The following is an 18,610-nucleotide window of genomic DNA, read 5'->3' as shown; positions in this document are numbered from 1 at the left end:
TTGGGCAGAAAACAAGACTTACTCTAGCCTACATAATAAAGTCTACTGGTAGCTAGCTAATGTATTTAGATGGGATAAGTGGTGAACTTTAAAATGCCGTTTTCAGGATGTACAGTAGGTGGCGCACCATTGCTTTGAATCAGATCGGTCGGTTTGAGGGAAACCCTGTGGATGTCCGAGAAGTCGAACAGCAACACACACAACAAGGAACGGAAGTGCACGTTGGGGGCTAACAGTAATACAATCATGTAGTTCAGTATAACTGATAATCCACTAGTTTGAGGAATGCTGGAAGGGAAACCAGCGCGGTAGCGTTTAGGTTTAGAAACGCCATTCACTGTGGCTGACGACGTGTGAAATTATTTCTTTAATTTGTGTCTAATACCAGTTTATCTGAAAACAGGAGCAGTCCAAGAGAAAGGTAATGTTAGCATTTAGCTTAGCCAAGCTGGGCAAACCATCTAACTAGCGTTTCGGATGTTGATGTTTTGAACTTATTATTGTTATTTAACCAGTCCAGTAAGTGATATCGTATTGGTAGACCATTATCAAAGCTTTTCCTTTTTCATATAATGCCAAATAGTTACATGACTGTTGGTTACACACATGAATAGCCTTGTTATGTAATGTCTGCTATTCTGATACCTGCTAGTTACTTTACTGTAACTTAGTTGTCTGCCTTTTTATTGCTTAGTATTCAGATACATTTACATGGCTTATTAGCCCGAGCTGACATCACATTCTCCATAGCATAGCAGTAAAGCTGTGTGTGCTTTGAATATGTATTTACTTGCCGTTTAGATTATGATACGAGGTGAAAAATATTGCAAACACAAGCCTGTATGGATAACGACACTTGTTCTTGTCGTGTCAGGATGGATCCTGCTCTACTGAGGGAGAGGGAGCTCTTCAAGAAGAGAGCTCTGTCCACTCCAGCTGTTGAGAAGAGACCTACAGGCTCCGACTCACACAAGAAGAAGAAGGCCAAAGTTGACAAGGAAGGATCCTCAGGGTCCAAACACAATGCTGGTAAGTAGCAGCTGGTCATGATGAAGAACTACCCTCCAATGTTGCCAACTCTTGTGAGAGAAATAAGCCAACCCACCTCCAAAAACAAGCCAAATCTTGTGAGAGAAATGAGCCAAATCTCACCTCGAATAACAAGCCAAAATGAGCCCAATAATATTACTTATAAAAACATATATACCGGTATATTAGATGCATAAATCATTATAATTACTATGCAAGTTTATATATAATAATGTAGGTTTTGGTTATTCATTATTCATTATAACATTATTACACCCATACTAGAGCCAGGGCTTAACACATTTTGGGCGGGATGTTTGGGTTTCTTGTTGTTATGTACAGTATTTAGCAGCATAATGTATTTGTAACTTTAGTTTTTTGTTAGTCAGAAAACATAGGTCATGATTTAGAAGGCATTTTTAGAATCGGCCTCAGTCCTTAATTGGTTAATAACTAGGGACACCAGACAGATTCTGTCACTCAATGTGATTCACACTCCTCCCCAAACCTATGCAGAATTCATTTAGGCTTGTTTGATTTGCCAAAGAAACCACAGGATTTTTAAAAGAAGCCCCAAAAAATGCACCTGGTGATTTATCATTTTCCCCCTGCAACAAGAAAAAAAAAAAGACAAAAGTTGCGGTAAATAAGCAGACTTGGCACCTCTGCTTCCCTCTGGTCATAATAGTTGGTTGGTGATTGAAGACAGGTGTGAAATGTGTGCCTGTGAAATATCAGTGTCACAAGCCTTGATGCATTTCAATATTGAGTATTGACTTACCTTTTTCTTAAGCAAGTTGCAACTTCTTTTGCAAACGTTTTCGCTTGAGATCCAAAAGGTTAATTTGGTGTTGTCTCCCTGGGACCGAAGCTAGTGAAAATAACCTACAAGCTCAAGTGTCGTGATGCAACGTATATATGCTATTTTAACTACTTATTTTTTTTTTAATGTATGGAATCTTAGTTTTTAAAAAATATTGTGAAAAATTACTTTTTCGATTTAATAAAGGTTGTGACTATGTAGTTTGAGGTATCAGTGCCACTTGGCCACTGGCCAGGAATAAGGTGAATACATAGTAATACTGAGTCTATACATTTATGGAAGGATGATTGTTGCTTAAACATGTAACTATAATTTTGTGAGACAAAATATGCAATATAGTTGTTAAATCGTTATATAGTGCTGCTAAGCGTATAAATGTCTTGGCTCTGTTTATGTTAATGACTATTATGGGTTCGATAAGGGAGACTGAAATTTTGCAGTATAGTAACATAAAACCAAATATGTTTTGTGTTATATGTATGAGCTCAATATATTTTATGTCTAATCAATGGTCGGGACTCGGGAGTGACTCATTTATGCTAAATCCTGTCATAACACCATAAATACCATGTATTTCTGGCCAAAGTTACTACTGCCCCATTCTTATAGATGCAGGACCCTTCAAACACCAAACATGCATTTTTAGTATGTGCCACCAGCCCACCACCATTGAACGGGTACACATTATTGTGTATCATTATTTTATGCTTTAACTTTTGAAAAATAGCAGATATACAAGCTCACAGCGCTGCGAGCTTGTAGATCTGCTATTTTTTTTATATCGTGAAAATTTGAATTTTGACCCGATTCTATAAGTGTCTTTTGAATCCTTCTAAGGTTTTTTGAAAATGTATGTCAATCTGGCTTAGCCATCGTCAAAGAAAAGGTCCTTTTCACTTAACTGGAGCTCAGTTAGTCTGTTCTTGAGAGACTACCATGTCAGTGGTTCTCAAACCTTTTCATGTGAAGGACCAGAGAAGCAAAATTTGAGTTACAAATGTTCGCTTTGAAAATACATATATTCAAAGATTTGCACACATTTTCACAACTTTTTCAAAAATAGCAGATCTACAAGCTCGCAGCGTGGCACTCGGTGCCGCGCTGTGAGCTTGTATATCTGCTATTTTTCACTGGTTAAAGCATTCAATAATTCTAGGCCTAAATGGGTTAAAATATTCAGAAACATCTTGCAGGAAGTTGAGTGTAAATGTTGTGTTGAACCATGTTGAAAATGTAAATGACATTAACCATTGCTCATGTGGCTTTCTTCTGTTGAAATCCTAAAGTATATAATGAAAGCAGTGATGCCAAATCTTGGCATCACTGCTGGGTATACACGCTTTGGCATGTATGAGCTGGTCGAGTCATCACTGTGAGTCCGTGAGGTCAGAAGTAGAGGTATTGACCAGCTCCATATATGGAGATCTAGGTGGTGATCTACAGTAGTCGTCTCCATGAATGGATATACAGGGTTTGATGAGGTCAGTGTTGTGATCTTCATATATGGAGATCCAGGTGATGATAGTCAGCAGTCTTGATTTGCAAATTAATTCTGTCTTTCTTGGCCATATATGGAGCGTCGATGTATGTGCATTGCCAAATATGGGCTTAATATATGGGTATTCCCAGATATGGGCTTATTATTGATGACATCAGGGATTTCCATATATGGGCATGGATATCCAGGTGATGATAGTCAGCAGTCTTGACAGTCAGTCAACAATGTGATGTCAGAACAGCTATAGACATAGACATAGACATAGACACGGACGGACGGACTGACGGACAGGATGTGCTGGTTTTCATAGTAAACCAATGCTGATCTATGCTAGGAAAACCCAAAAGTATGTGTCCAATGACAAATAGTTATTCAAAAAACTTACTGGGTTAAATTCTGTGCACTGTTTAAATCATTGACCATTTATTAGGCAATTTGTGTTTAAGGCATATAAACCATAGTGTGCTCAGTACAATGTGGCTTTTTTGCGTCACTGTGCGGTGCCACATATCACCTGTCATTTCATCTTATTATATAGTCATTTTACAGTGTCAAACACGTTAAAGAAAACAACATTGTGGAATACACACAGTCAAACGATTACTTGACCTAAACTCAGGATTGTTTGTTGCCTGTCTCAGCTTGACAAGCTAATAGATGATGTTGTTCAGGCCCTGTAGAGGACGGTGGACAAGGTTTAATTAAAAAAAAAAACATATCGATTGCATTTTCTGATCTCTTGGCAGCTTTTCACTTCTAGTCAGAGCAGCTTGTTTTATCTTTATCTTGTGTATGGGTCTGGCGAATTTTAAATTCAATATCTGGGCAGTTTGTCAGTGGCATGAAATGACCACTGACAAACCTAACCTATGCCCACTGCTTTGAAACCAATTCACCGTCCCTAGCAATATGATTGCATTGGTTTATAGATGCTGCAATTTGTGACACAAGATGTGTCCGTGGGCCGAGGTCTCTTTTATCTGGGACACCTTTATGCTCCCAGGTCACAATATTGGGCAACATGCAATTAGAGACTTGTAGAGCAAGTAGAGACTTGATTACCTTTTTGACAACCTTTGGCCATGCTACTTGTAGAAAGCTCTTAAATTGACAAACCCAGTGTTGTGTGTACTAGGTAAAATAATCACCTAACATACATATCCAGTATTTCTGAAGCCATAGTGTATGTATCCTAACTTGGCTTCAGTGGTTTCACTGTTTAATGCACAGATCCCGTCAACAACCCGCCTACTGTATCCGGTAATTTGCACCCACATAATGTATCCTAAAGCACTGCCATGCTTGCTTTATTAAATCAGATCAATAGAGTAACCTTGCGTTTTACTCTGGTAGGTTGCATTACATGAGGAATTCATTTCTGAGCTTTTTCTTTAGTTGTGGTGTATAGAGGCATGAACTTCTAAATGTAATGAGAGGGCCAGCTACGGTAGACTTTACTCCAAATCAAAGCAAAAGAAGGGTTGTCCCATCTCTCCTTCTTTACTTGTCTACATGACCCTGTTTCCCTTGACCGACATTTTGTCCCTTCCCTCAACATACCCTTCTCTTTCTGTCAACTGTGAGTGAACTTATCACTACTGGGTGGTTTAAAAAAACAAAACGTTCAGTTCTTTGGGTGTCAAAGTCATGGTATTTGCACCAGTCTCTCCTGGTGGCTTCCCCCCATTCTCCTCTCATCTTCGTCCTACACCACCTCGGTTTCGGACTGTGATGGACGGAGGCTGCTCATGAGCTTGCTGAAGCCTCCAGGGCCCTCCTCCTGTAGCTGGCGATGAGTCTTTCCCTTGGCACAGCACCAACAGTCCAGCAGTTCATATACCACAGCCAGGGCAGCCAGGGACAGCACAGTGAGGATGAAGAGCAGTAGGATGACAAAGCAGGCTATGTTCCATCCATCATGGAAAGGGTAGACCTCCTGTACCTGCAGGGAGACTCGGGAGAGCGGGGCCACGTCTGGGTGCCAGGGAAGAGCACTTGGGAGCAGGCTGGTACTGACGTTGGTCATGATTTCTGAATAGAGAGAGAAAGAGAAGGATAATGTCAGTATTTGCAGATGTAATGGTATTTGGTTCTGTGGGGGAAGCGCTAGGGTAAAGTCATTAGAGTATGAAGGATGACTAAGTCTTGTGGTGCTGGTTGTAAGGTTGCTATCATTGTATCTAAAATAATATTGTGTAGGCCAGTCATACGGTGAGATGGTTAGGCATTGCTACAAGAAAACAATAACAAACTGCACCTGTTCTACTAGTGGGGCCATCTGTTGGATACCAAAATGGACGTGGGGAAAGTTGCAACAGTCACTCATTTTACTTGCGGCCTGCAACATTTGGGCTGTAAGATCTTCATTATAGTTTAAGTCTATGTGGCTGATGGGATTAACATAGATTATCACAGTTGTTACTTCATTTTCACACTACATCCCACTCATGTCACTTCACCTCCTGAGGCAGCAGCATGGCTCTTTAGTCTCCACTAACACATGGACACATACTGTACATACACAAACATCTCTGTACCACACTGACACATGCACACACGATGACCCGCTGAGTGACTAGAGGGGCTGTGCTATGTTGGCCCATTTCGCTTGAGTGAGCTGAAGAGATGGGATAAGGGAACATGGAAGCATGTATAAGAAAGTGGCTTTTAAATGCATCCACAGACCAGTCTATATGCTCCATCATGAAAACGGGTTGTTTTATGCACAGCACCTAGGGTACGTTCATTACACATTCTTGTGTCCTGTCGGAATTCAGAGAGTATTCTTGTGTGGACCGTTGTTGCACTCTGCTGTGAGAGTGTTGATTGCATGTTTTTCAGTCCACGTGACGAGATGGGTGAGCACCGAGCACTCATTCTGTAATGCTAAAGTGGGTCATTCCCGTCACCAGGTAGTGTGTCAGTAATGTGATCTTACAGAGTTGTTGTGCTGGCTTCAGTATTATGAGAGCATCCATCCACCCATCCCATCCCATCCCATCCCATCCCATCCCATCCCATCCAATCCCAAACCAAACCAAATCCACCATTTCAACACGTCTCCATGACGACCACCTCTTTGACATCCACCTTGTCTTTTTTGTCTGGCCTTGCCACCCTCAACTCTCCCTGCCCCCTGCTCTTCTCAATGGGTACACACACACACACACACACACACACACACACACACACACACACACACACACACACACACACACACACACACACAGAGAGAGAGAGACGGACAGATTGCCCCCCCCCCCCATCTGTTATCCCTTCCCAAAATGAAGCCCACCCCAATTCTAAGGTGTTTTAGAGCCACAAACTGCTTTATTTGTGCACAGATGCTCTCCCCCTTACCACACACACACACACACACACACCACACACACACACACACACACACACACACACACACACACACACACACACACACACACACACACACACACACGCGCACACACACACACACACACACACACACACACACACACACACACACACACACACACACACACAGCGCACACACACACACACACACACACACACACACACACACAAACCCTAATGTATCTAGCTGGCTCCTCACAGCTGTCTGTCCTGCATTGATTTCTTGCTGAGAGAAAGAGGCATCTCTTTACCAACAGAAACACACACAAACATAAGAGATGTTTGGCATTCAAGCAGGACAGTGCAGACAGCCAGATCCATGTTAATCTAATCTCCTGGTTTTAAAACGAATCCAAATCTTTATTATTATATCATTTTCTATTACCAACTTTGATCTCCCCTCAGTCCCCTGAGCATTCATATTAACCTAATTATTATATAATCTAGGTGTTTGTAAAATACCAGTTAGATACATTAGAGTAGATATTTCTGATGACATTAGTCATCATTTCCTCTTATTCTTTTAGACCAAATCTAACCGTTTCAAAATGAAATCTTACAAACACACAGGCCTGACAAGATTCCATCCTTATCAAGTCACACCAGCTGCTTAATCAGACCCAGTTGACACACACACACACACACACACACACACAACATTTACATGGTAGCCTAAACGTCCTAATAATCGGTTTTCTCTCTCACAGTCAATCCATACATGCATAGTTAACAAACAAAATAAATCTGCAGACTCACCTATGTGTTGGTGTCAGTTTCGAGATGATGCAAGTGAAGAGATGCTCTCTCCTCTCTGCTGCTCCACCTTATTGCTCGTCCTTTCACTCCCGCGCCTGCGATCTCTCCTTTATTTTTATCGTCTTCTTCAGCTCGCTCCCCCCTCTCTCTCTCTCTCTCTCTCTTTCACTCTCTCTTTCTCTTTCTGTCTGTGCCCCTCCTTGCAGCTCTTTATTTCTCAGCCTACCAGAGAACGGACATCCATTTCTCTCATTGGCCATGCATGAATTCAGCCCCTGCACCATTAGCGCGCCTGCCTATCACACAAATCTAAAGTCCCGCCCCTGAGTACCACACAGCAACAGCAGCTCCCGCCTACACTGTGAATCATTCATGAGCCAGTTGGCTCTGATTGGCTGTACTCCAGCACAGACCTCAGGCGGAGCATAGTCTCCCCGGGGGGTAGAGCATCTTGAATGATTTCCAGCTGGTGGGGCCTCAGGTCCATAAAATCAATCTGATCAGATTACACTAACATGCTGCTTATGTAGCCTTTTTAAGATGGTGTTTTTGGTGTATGGACTGTGAACTGTGCTGATGAGGTGTGTTCCATGAAATGTTTACGTTTCATGCAGATGAAATAACTAAGTCACTGTGACTGCTATTTGGCAATATCGTGTCAATCATATTTAGTAATAATAATAATAAAACTTTATTTGTATAGCACCTTTCATGACATGTAATGCAGCTCAAAGCGCTTTACAGAGCAGAAAATGAATAGTGATAGTGCTTCCATTATAGTTGTTGATATGTTGAGTCCATCTGATCATAGTTGGTGATACTGGTTCGGTCATAGTAGTTGGTGGACATCCTGTGTGTAACATTTGGTCCTTAGGCTTTATTAAATAAGAGAAAAAAGCAAACTTTGTAACTCTGTGACATTTTAAACAAACACCTCTTTCTCTATGTTCTCCAGACACAAGTAATGGCAACTTCAGTCTGAAGGCTCTCTCGGGTAGTTCTGGCTACAAGTTTGGTTGCCTGGCCAAGATCGTCAACTACATGAAGGTAAGACCATAGGCAAGACTTGCTAACACAACCACTAATATAAGAGTGGCCAAGTGTGGATGTACAGTATTCTTACTTCTTTCTCAATTCCTGTCAAAATGTTTTACAATGAACAGCACATGATGATCAGAAATATTAAAATGGCTCATCTACAAGCTCACAAGATCACTTATTTGCACTATTTTTGAAATGTGGCATAAGTGGTTAAAGCCCTCGGCAACAGCATCTTGTTAGTGTTGGATTTTGAAGCACAGACTCTCTATCAAAGCCTAAAAAATTGACTATTCTATTTACCATTCTGTGTCGCTGCAGACAGCCTGCTAGAATCACACCAGTGCACTGACTCATCCCGAGCTGCAGGACATTCATTATTTTTGAATGTATTGGCAGGATTTATTTGCAGTGCATTTGATGTTCCCAGAGAGTTTTGAATTGTCCATTGGCAATTTTACAAACAATAGACCCAAGGTCTAATTATAGATGTCCACTACAGGTCTATTAGCATTTAATATTTTGTCTGTTTTTCTATTGTATTACTTTGATTTCTAAAAAATGAACAAAACCTGTTTCCTCTTTGTACCTGACTGCATGATTAGTTTTTCCATAAAGCAGCTATGTTCCTAAACTCAATACAAGAAGACAATGGAGAATGATCAGAACATTTTATGGAAAAATGGTCAAATGAAATGGCCAGGTCTCTGCTCTCTGGCAGCTATTAAGCAGGCCCTAGGTAGTGGCACATGTGCTGGTCTCTCTCACAACTACCCCTTTGGACTACACTGATCAGTACCGTCCACGAGCAGTTGGGCTCAAGACAGCCACCCATTGACTTCAGCCTTACCCAACAAGAATACTTACAGCCAGACAGCCAGCCCATGACCGGCATATAGATTGGAGTATAGATTATGTCCAGAACCGTTACTTTTCAGGAAATGGAAAGAACCTGTGTTCCAAATGGATTCTGTGTAGTTATTTTATTCACAGGCTCTCCTTAATATCTTTTATTGCTTAAATATTTATAAAAGCAACACAGACAGACTTGTTCACCTGGAATCCCTTTTTGTGTCTTAGGTGACAAATTGGAAAATTGCAGATCTAAAAAATCACAGCTTGTAGAGCAGCTCTTTTCATTACACAACACTGTAAGATGAAATATGGCCATAACGTTTCTGCCCGATAGCAACAATATGAAAGTTGTTTTTAAAAGAAATGCATTCGCTCACTTAAGAGCAACAGTCAGCCTTTGCTGAAATGACAATGCCACACGTTTAATCTAAACTCTACTGTGTTAATAAGAAACGTCTCTCTCACACTCCCTCAAATTCTACTTTTGGCCCCATAAAGGCTGGGGCCGGCTTGGGTGTTTATTATGTTTGTCTATCTCTCAATCAGACCAGGCATCAGAGAGGGGACACACACTTCCTGACCCTTGAGGAAATGCTGGATGAGACCAAACTGTTGGACATCGGGATGAAGCAGAAACAGTGGCTTATTTCTGAGGTGTGTTTGTCTCTTTGGATCAACATTCATAAACCACATGAACCGTAGTGTGCCCATTCTGGGCATGTCCTAATAGGACAAGAACATTCTGCAAAAAATATTCAAACAAAGTTACAAACCAGAACCCTTGGCTTAGAACCTTGAACTTAACCTTGACATGTCCTACCCATTTGAACCCAGGCCTTGGTCAACAATCCAAAGATTGATGTGCAGGATGGGAGGTATGCCTTTAAGCCTAAATACAAGCTGAAGGACAAGAAGTCCCTGCTGAGGCTGCTGGACAAACACGACCAGCTGGGCCTGGGAGGAATCCTGCTGGATGATGTGGAGGAGGGTCTGCCCAATTCAGCCAAGGCCATAAAGGTAATACACACTATTTATGTAAACTCAATTACACTTTGCCCTACGTCCACATCACTGCCCCAAATGAACTGATTTTCATGTGAAATGTGTGTAACAATTGGTTATATTCAGCAAGCAACTGTTGCATGTTTAAATTAGGCGTTAGCCTTTAGCAGACCTGAGTATTGTTGAGGACGGTGCCTTTTTGAAAAAAGTCTAAGCACACTGTCTTATTTGCTATTAAAACATTTTTAATGTGAAAGTTATGTCCCTTGAAAATGCTGCCTTTTTGGCATCATAACATACTGTATTTTTTATGTTGTGAGAGATGGTCCTGATGCAGATTAAGGTCTGATTAATTGAGTACCTGAGACGAATAACAGTCTAAGTCCTTTTCTTTTTTTTTTTTTATTTACCAGTCAGACTATAAACCACAAACTAGTCATTTTTAATCTGTTAAATTGTTAATGCACTCCCCCTCAGTTTGTTCAATTGTCTGTTTTAATGTTATCTGCTCCCTTTGTCTGCTGAATATTGCTTGTACGGACTTGTACTGTTGTTCCACAAACTGTTGGAGATATACTCTTTTTCCACTTTCCATAAGTATTATGTCTTATAATTCCTAATATAGAATTTAAAAAATCTAATTCAATAAAATGAGGGGGGAATGCATTAAGAATTGAACAGTTTAAAAACGTCTAGTTTGTGCTTTGTGGTTTACAGTCTGGTAAATCACAAAAATATCTATATTCAAATTTTTAAAATACGGACTTGGACTGTTTTTCGTCTCAGGTACTCAATTGTTAGTTGCGTGCCAGAGTTGCTCATCGGAAATAGCTGATCTGAAAGCTCATAGTGTGTCAAATCGTGACGCGCTGTGTGCTTACAGATTGGCTATTTTTGGTGTGCGACAGACAGGATGCGTAATCAAGTATTAATCAGACATAAGACCATGTAAAGCCATTTGGTCTCCCTACAGGCTTTAGCGGATCAGATCATCTTTGTGACCAGACCAGACAAGAAGAAGGTCCTATTCTACAATGACAAACACTGCCAGTTTGTGGTGGATGAAGGTGAGTACTGGCCAGGCTTTTTACAGTTGATGATTGACGTAATTGTCTCCTTAATTCTTAGATGGAACTATATTTTGCTTTATTGATTTTTTGGGGGAAATTCAAGATTATTTCCCCATGTGGGGAAGATTATTTATCATCAGAGGTAGGTGTATGCTATTTTTAATAGCAAATGGTAAATGGTGCATTTATACACAGATGGTAGAGGAAACCCTTCGACACCAACTAGGGGGAGCACAGGATCGAACTGGTAACCTCATGGTTCCCATCAGGCCGCTCTACCGGCCACTCTACCCCTGAGCCACAGAGCATTATAGCATACAAAAGTCATTACGATTTGTATGGTCCTTGTTTCCCAAGCTATGCAGCTGCTTCAAAATGTATTTCAGCTTAGACTTGGGTTTCTTTTGCAATGACTTTGCATTGTCATACACTAATCACCTTGCGTTTCAATTTAACTGCTTTAATTCCTAGAATTCCAGAAACTGTGGAGGAGTGTTCCAGTTGATGCCATCGACGAAGAGAAGATTGAGGAGTATCTCAAGAGACAGGGCATCTCCTCCATGCAAGAGACAGGACCAAAGAAAGTGGTCAGTGCCCTTTTGACTCTCCTGTTACTTCCAATACTATGCCCTTTCCCCAAATAGTAACCGTAATCTCTTTTCTGGAAATTGAATACTTGAATCAAAGTTTACAATCATTAACAGAGCTGTTGGATGAGATTTTTATTCTGGTTTTGCTGCTTTACTCTTTTCAGTTACCAGTGCAGAAAAGGAAGAAGCCAGGTGGCCAGAAGAAGAGGCGCTTCAAGACTCACAATGACCATTTGGCTGGAGTGCTGGAGGACTATTCAGAGGGTGTGCCTGCCAAGAAATAAGACCCCTCCTCCTTCCTCTATTTTCTGGTTCAGAGAGGTTTGATGCAGAAGCAGTTGTCCAGAAATGACGTGGATCAACAACAAAACAAAGACTTTATGGTTGTCTCTCTAGTGTTAATGGGCTCGTTTTGCTTTCCTTGCACTCTTTTCTCAGTGATGAGTGTTCTCGCAAGACATGAACTGAATAGAAGCTGTACAATTTAATGGTGTCCAGTTGCTATGTTTATCATTGATAGCAGAAACCAGAGGAATGAGAGTTTAGATTATTAAATAAGACACTGGATGTCTGTGCCAAAACTACAAACAAAAAGACGGGCGCTGGCATTTACTTCTTAAAGCAAAATGCAAAGCTGTAAATATTTTTTTAAGCTTTACCGAGTATATCACGGACATTTATAGTAAAATGCGAAATATTCCATAAGTTTATAATTATTTGGATTTAAATAACTTGCATCTCTCAAATTTCTATATAGTTTCATCAGAACTGCCTTACTAATAGGCTTTTGGTTTGTCATTATCAGAGCAGATGTATTTCCAGTGTGTTCGGTGTGGTATACACTATACAGTATCAACCCACAATGTTTTCATGCAGTACAGATACCATTTGGTGTTTTCTTTTACTTTGTGACTATGCCATAGTAATAAACTCACTCCTTCACAGACTATGAGATCAGGTGTGTTGGACCTACGCACAAACCCATAAGAAATGATTGTCTCCACCAGCCGAAGGCATGGGGAGAGACTATGTTTTCGCCTCCGTCCGTCCGTCCATAAAGTTTGTTACCAGCTAATCTCCGGAGGCGTTGGCCTGGTCGCTGCCAAACTGAGCACACACTCCCTGGATGCCAATTCAGAACCTCTGCTCCACATTTTTCACATGGGCCTGTTCTAGCGTCACCAGGAGGCCAATTTGTGCAAAACTACCTTTTGGCCAGTACTCCTACAGATTTTGTCCAAAAATCACGCAAATCGGTAGACAGTATCTCTACAGTCATGTGATCGACATGGATCTGTCTGATTGTCCATATTCCATCCTGATTGGCTGAGATTGGCTTTCAAAGTTTGTAAAATTGGTCCATTTTGGACAAAATGCCTTAAATCACAAACGCAGAGTGCAATTAACATGAAATTGCGCACACACGTTCCCACTAGGCTGAGGAAGAAATGCCACTTAAATTTTTTTAAATCAGCCTCATGGTGGCGCTATAACAGGCCAATTCGTGGGTTTACCTAACTCCACCGATCAGTTTCAAACTTTGTAAGCGCACTCCCTAGAGGCCAAGGAAAAACCCTTTCCTTGCATTTTTCACATCAGCCTTTTATAGCGCCACCAGGAGGCCGACTTATGTAAGACACATTTTTTGGATATTACTCCTTCAGATTTTACCCAAAATTAACACAAATCAGTACACAGTATCTCTACAGTCATATGATCAAGACAGATCTGTCCATATTAAATATTCGATCCTGATTGGCTAAGATTGGCCTCCAAACTTTGTAGGATTGATCCGTTTCGAACAAAATGCCTCAAATCATGAACACAGCGTGCAATTATAATGAAATGCACACACCTTCGCAAAAGGCCAAGGAAGAAATTACACTACAAAATGTTCAAATCAGCTTCATGGTGGTGTCATGAAAGGTCTAAGATTGGTGAAGAACACATGCCACCCTTTTTACATTGGCTTATAGCACCACCAGGACGCCTGGCCTGGTGGAGACCTGTGCTCGGAAGAGCACTGCTTCTAGTTTTCGTATGAAATTTATACTGTCACTCATTACAGTTTACTCATTACAGTTTATGTCTACTTATTATACTCCTATTCAAATGTAAGTGCAAGTAGTCCACACAACCATTCACTGCTCTTAACAAGTTATACTTTATTTAAGTAAAGAGTGGGAGTAGGAAAGTGTATATGCAAATACAAAACATTTCAGATCATCAAGTCATATTGTGACCGTAGTGTGGTATAAATAAGGCCATACTTTTATAATTGAAAACTGTTTCAGCCCTTCTAGAAAGTTGATTTAATCAATTATTAGGTTAGCTTGCACTGTGGCTGGTTTTGACTGTTTTCTTTAAGTGGTGGTAGTTGGGCAAGATCTTCATCAGAAAGTCAAGCTGAAGAGTCTGGGGCTGAAAAAAAGAAGAAGAAATGGATGCATAAATATTGCAGAAGTGGTGCTTTTCTTCATTTTATACCTTTTTAACAATATTCAAGAGGCATTTTCCATTCCAAAAAATCAGGATATATCGGTACACTCAGTTACATCCATACAACAAAAACAAACGCATGCAGCTACTGTATGTACCTGTGGTCTCTCTGTCTGTACTCGTCTCATGCAGCCAGAACCGTAAATGACTGTATTCTCAGGTATGACCTCACAGGTGTTCACCTGGCAGAAAGCGCCGATGATACAGCCACTAGTTAGGATCACATTCCTCCCGACGTCGGCTGGACAAGAGCAGAGCACATTTGATAATGGCACAATAAAAGTAGTTGACATGGCTCCATTATACGGTATAATGCACTTTGCAGGCAGTGACTGACACAAAACAGCCTAAACGGATGCAAATGGGGCATCTCACCTTTAGATTCAATGACATTGTTGTCACCAAGTTTCATGGCTTGCGATACTGAAGAGGAGGTTAAGGTCAAGTCAATGGTACATACGAAGGTACACAGCATATACATACCAGGTCTAACAGATTGATTCACCGTTACACTTTTAAGACCGACCAAAGGATACCACATCCTACTTCAAATACGTTGTTTATGCCAATTGTCATCGTCTTGGGCTCCACTCCCTCTGAATCTGGTGTGATATTCTCTGGGTAACTGGAGGTAACAGGCAAAATAGCTTGAAATGAATGTGTGAAGACTACAAATGGGACCAAATGGACCCTTGGCTTTTACAGACGTAACTCTGAGTCTACAAATGGAACAGTTGCGGGTGCATTTGGTTTCATTTGTAGACTCTTGAGATAAATGAACACTCAGGATTTTACAGTGTACAATCCATGTACAGAAATCATGATTACTATATAATAACCTATTAATTATGAGAGCTTGCTCCTCTATCAAGTTGCCCTCTCCAATCACAATGGGTCCTGCCTCTGCAATGATGCGAGCTTTGGGGTGGACCACCGTCCTAGAGCCTGATCAAAACACACATAAACAAGGAGCCTTCATTAAAAACATTGTACAATGTTCAACCTATGTGAACCTGATGGTTACAAAACAAACCCCGCAAGTCAAGATTACTGTGTGAAGTGAGCATCTTACCAATAGTAACATCTCCTCGAATTTCACACTCAACACACACCACTGCTCCAGCTGCGATTTTAACGCTGAAAGAAAAGCGAGTAATGTTGAGTTATATTTGTATAATAACAATAATAACTAGAAAAATATTGTTCCTTCGAAACAATTGTGGGCTCGCTTCAAGCCAGAAAACAATGGCTATGAAAGCACAAAATGTCAAGATCGCAGGCAGTGCTCTCTTTGACGTTACTGACGTCAAAGATTGGTCCATTTTGTTCCAAAAATGTGTTGTGCAAAAGTTGACCCGCTGGTGGCGCTATAACAGGCCAATGTGAGAAGGGTGGTATCTGTTCCTTGACCTATTGGGAATGTGCTTGCAAGATTTCACGCACATTGCAGGCTGTGTTCATGATTTGAGGTGTTTTTGGCTTTGGCCACTTTATCGCTGCTTGCAGCTATATTCATTATTATTATTTTTTTGTGTGTGTGCACTTCATAGGCATATTAGATAAAGGTCCTTTGATTGTGTGTAGAATGTTTCATGCAAATTGCAAAAAAAAATCCTAACGGGTTTAAGCGTTTCACAAACTGCTCAAAATGATATAGCGCCCCCCTTTGGCCAATTGGGGTAAGATTGGTTTTAGTGATATTTGGACTAACACTCTACATCTTTGCCAAATGCCATGAACGTGTTACTTTGCATGTATGATTTAGAGGCAGAAGAATAATTTGCATAAAACTGCAATATTCATTGAATTTATTTTAAAAAGCATGTTTCAATTTTAAAGAAATCCGATCTGACAGATCTTTAGATATCGGTCCAAAGTTCACGTAAAAAAAGTTTTGTGCACGTGGAGCGAAAATTCCAGAATAAAAGCGGGTTTACGCGTTTTACAAACTGCTCAATATGGCGGAAAATCGAAGGGCGGAGCTTACTTAACAACGACACAGATGTCTTCCGCTCGAGTCAAAGCACGCGTGTAACAAGTTGCATGTCTTCAAACAAAACGAGTCATGACTTATGCCCGTTTGAAGTTTGAATTTTCAAACGCTTCGTATAGCGCCCCCCTTTGGCCGATTGGAATAAAATTGGTTTCAGTGATACTTTGACTAACCCTCCACATCTTTGCCAAATGCCATGAACGTGTACCTTTGCATGTATGATTTAGAGGCCGAAGAATAATTTGCATAAAACCGCAATATTGATTAAATTATTAAAAAATTATATTTCACTTTAAAAAAAATCTGGTTGATCAATCTGACCGTATTGGTCCAAAGTTCATGTGAAAAAAGTTTTGTGCACTTGACGCGAAAATCCCAGGAGGAGATAGATTTTTACTGTTTTTCATATTATTCCGAATTGTGGGAGACCTAAAGGTCAGAGGTCAAAAGTTAGAGGGTAAAAGTTCTTCGGCATGAGGAGACGCATAAGTGTATACAGGTTTCATGGCTGTATGTATAACACAGCATGAGCTATACCTGTTCAAAGATCGCACTTTCGAAGGCTTCCTACAGCGCCACCATTTGGCCGATTGCTGTATAAAGTAATAGCACACGTCGCCACTGTAAGCTGAACACATTGATGTTTTTATTTTCATTTTCTCACTAAGTATGTAGGAGTAGAAAGGAACCGAAAATCCCGTCTACTTACTAGATAAATAAATAAATAAATAATGACAATATCTAAAGTGTGCTCGCCAGGTACTGGCGAGCCCACAATAACTATTCACGATATTCCTGGCCATTCTATGGAGGCTGCCATTTTCTTTTACAGAGGGTGTGTGCTTAAAAAAACATCTTTTCACTTCCTCCCAAGTAAGGAAGTGACACGGAATTGTCTGTTGCCAGATTTTGCCAAAGAAATAAGCCCAACAGAAGCAACTAGGATCTACTTTACATTTACAATTGAAAATAGCAGATCAGCAAGCGCACAAATTGTGAGCTTGTATATTTGCTATTTAAAAAAATATTGAGGGGAAAAAAAGAAATTTGAATATTTTTGAAAGATTTTAACAACATAAATCTGTGTGGAGGTCCCTGGCACCACATATTTTCAGATGGGGGTCTGCAACTGTGGACAAATATGTTACACTGGGGTCCTTGATATGAAAAGATTTGGGAACCACTGGTTTAAAAAATATTAGAAAGTAAGCCCAATAAACAACTACACAAATTGCTTATTATAAGCAGACATGGCAACACCGGTTCATTCAGAGCCAAGAGCTCAGAGCGCCTCTACTGACACTTTAATGCAAGGACACAGGAAACCAAATGATGTTTTTTATTTTCTTTCAGGATGTGAACAGGAAGCCGGGGGCGGGGCCAGGAATAACGTGAATAGACATTGATGTTTTTGCGAGCGCACGCCCTACATAATATGCTACGTTTAAGACGACAAACATTAGAAGAACGGCCCGTGGTTGTTTCTTTCCCGCCCCACTCCATTCTTCTTTATTCTACACTCTACAGGATGATAATAATATTGTAATGTTAAATAGATTGTCTTCGGGCTTCATTACCTTTTCTGAATAGTTTGTTTATCAGCCATGATGGAAGCTCATCCATCAACTCCTTCCTTCCGCTCGCTCGACAATCGATTTCGAGTCCTACAGATGGCTACGTGCAGAGGCGTCAATTGGGTATGGCAAAGGCTACAGAGGAAAAAAAAAAAATGACTGTAATCGTGCCTGTTGCTAAGGTATGGCAACATGACTGGTGTCTTGCACGCGCGCAAGACACCAGTTATGTTGCCATACCTTAGCTTTTTCTGAACTGACGCCGCTGGCTACGTGTGCGCAATGCGCATGCGACACAAATAAAAGATAAATAAATAAAAGGTAAAGTGTATTTTGTCCCTTCTCTCTCCCACTATAACATCACGTCAGCAGCTGGGCTTCCCCAGGGACTTTCTGCAGTACCTGTGGAAAGCCTGGTTCCTATTTACTGCTCTGTGGTCTGATCCGGTCTAGAGCCCACCTACTATATCCGGCGATACGCACGCGCACATAC

General features: G+C 40.8%; 2 protein-coding genes across 2 annotated transcripts; one reads left to right on the top strand and one right to left on the bottom strand.

Moving 5' to 3' along the window:
- The first annotated feature begins 222 nt into the window (after positions 1–222).
- Positions 223–12,988, top strand: gtf2e2 (general transcription factor IIE, polypeptide 2, beta). Its single transcript, XM_080721538.1, has 8 exons — positions 223–421; positions 875–1,029; positions 8,452–8,543; positions 9,936–10,043; positions 10,224–10,406; positions 11,365–11,458; positions 11,933–12,048; positions 12,216–12,988. Exons 2-8 carry the CDS (start codon positions 876–878, stop codon positions 12,333–12,335), a joined length of 867 nt encoding a protein of 288 aa, XP_080577664.1. The 5' UTR covers positions 223–421; position 875; the 3' UTR covers positions 12,336–12,988.
- A 1,211-nt stretch (positions 12,989–14,199) lies between these two features.
- Positions 14,200–18,176, bottom strand: LOC308281750 (dynactin subunit 6-like). The gene is made up of 7 exons (XM_080722035.1): positions 18,121–18,176; positions 15,623–15,687; positions 15,390–15,495; positions 15,087–15,175; positions 14,926–14,973; positions 14,649–14,791; positions 14,200–14,472 (listed from the first exon to the last, which is right to left on the bottom strand). Exons 1-7 carry the CDS (start codon positions 18,147–18,149, stop codon positions 14,380–14,382), a joined length of 573 nt encoding a protein of 190 aa, XP_080578161.1. The 5' UTR covers positions 18,150–18,176; the 3' UTR covers positions 14,200–14,379.
- Positions 18,177–18,610: the final 434 nt, after the last annotated feature.

The sequence above is a fragment of the Nannobrachium achirus genome (genome assembly GCF_963921795.1).
Source record: "Nannobrachium achirus genome assembly, chromosome: 3".
Classification (NCBI taxonomy): Eukaryota; Metazoa; Chordata; class Actinopteri; order Myctophiformes; family Myctophidae; genus Nannobrachium; species Nannobrachium achirus.
The sequence above is the reverse complement of the archived record's forward strand: the minus strand, read 5'-3'. Positions and strand labels throughout refer to the sequence as shown.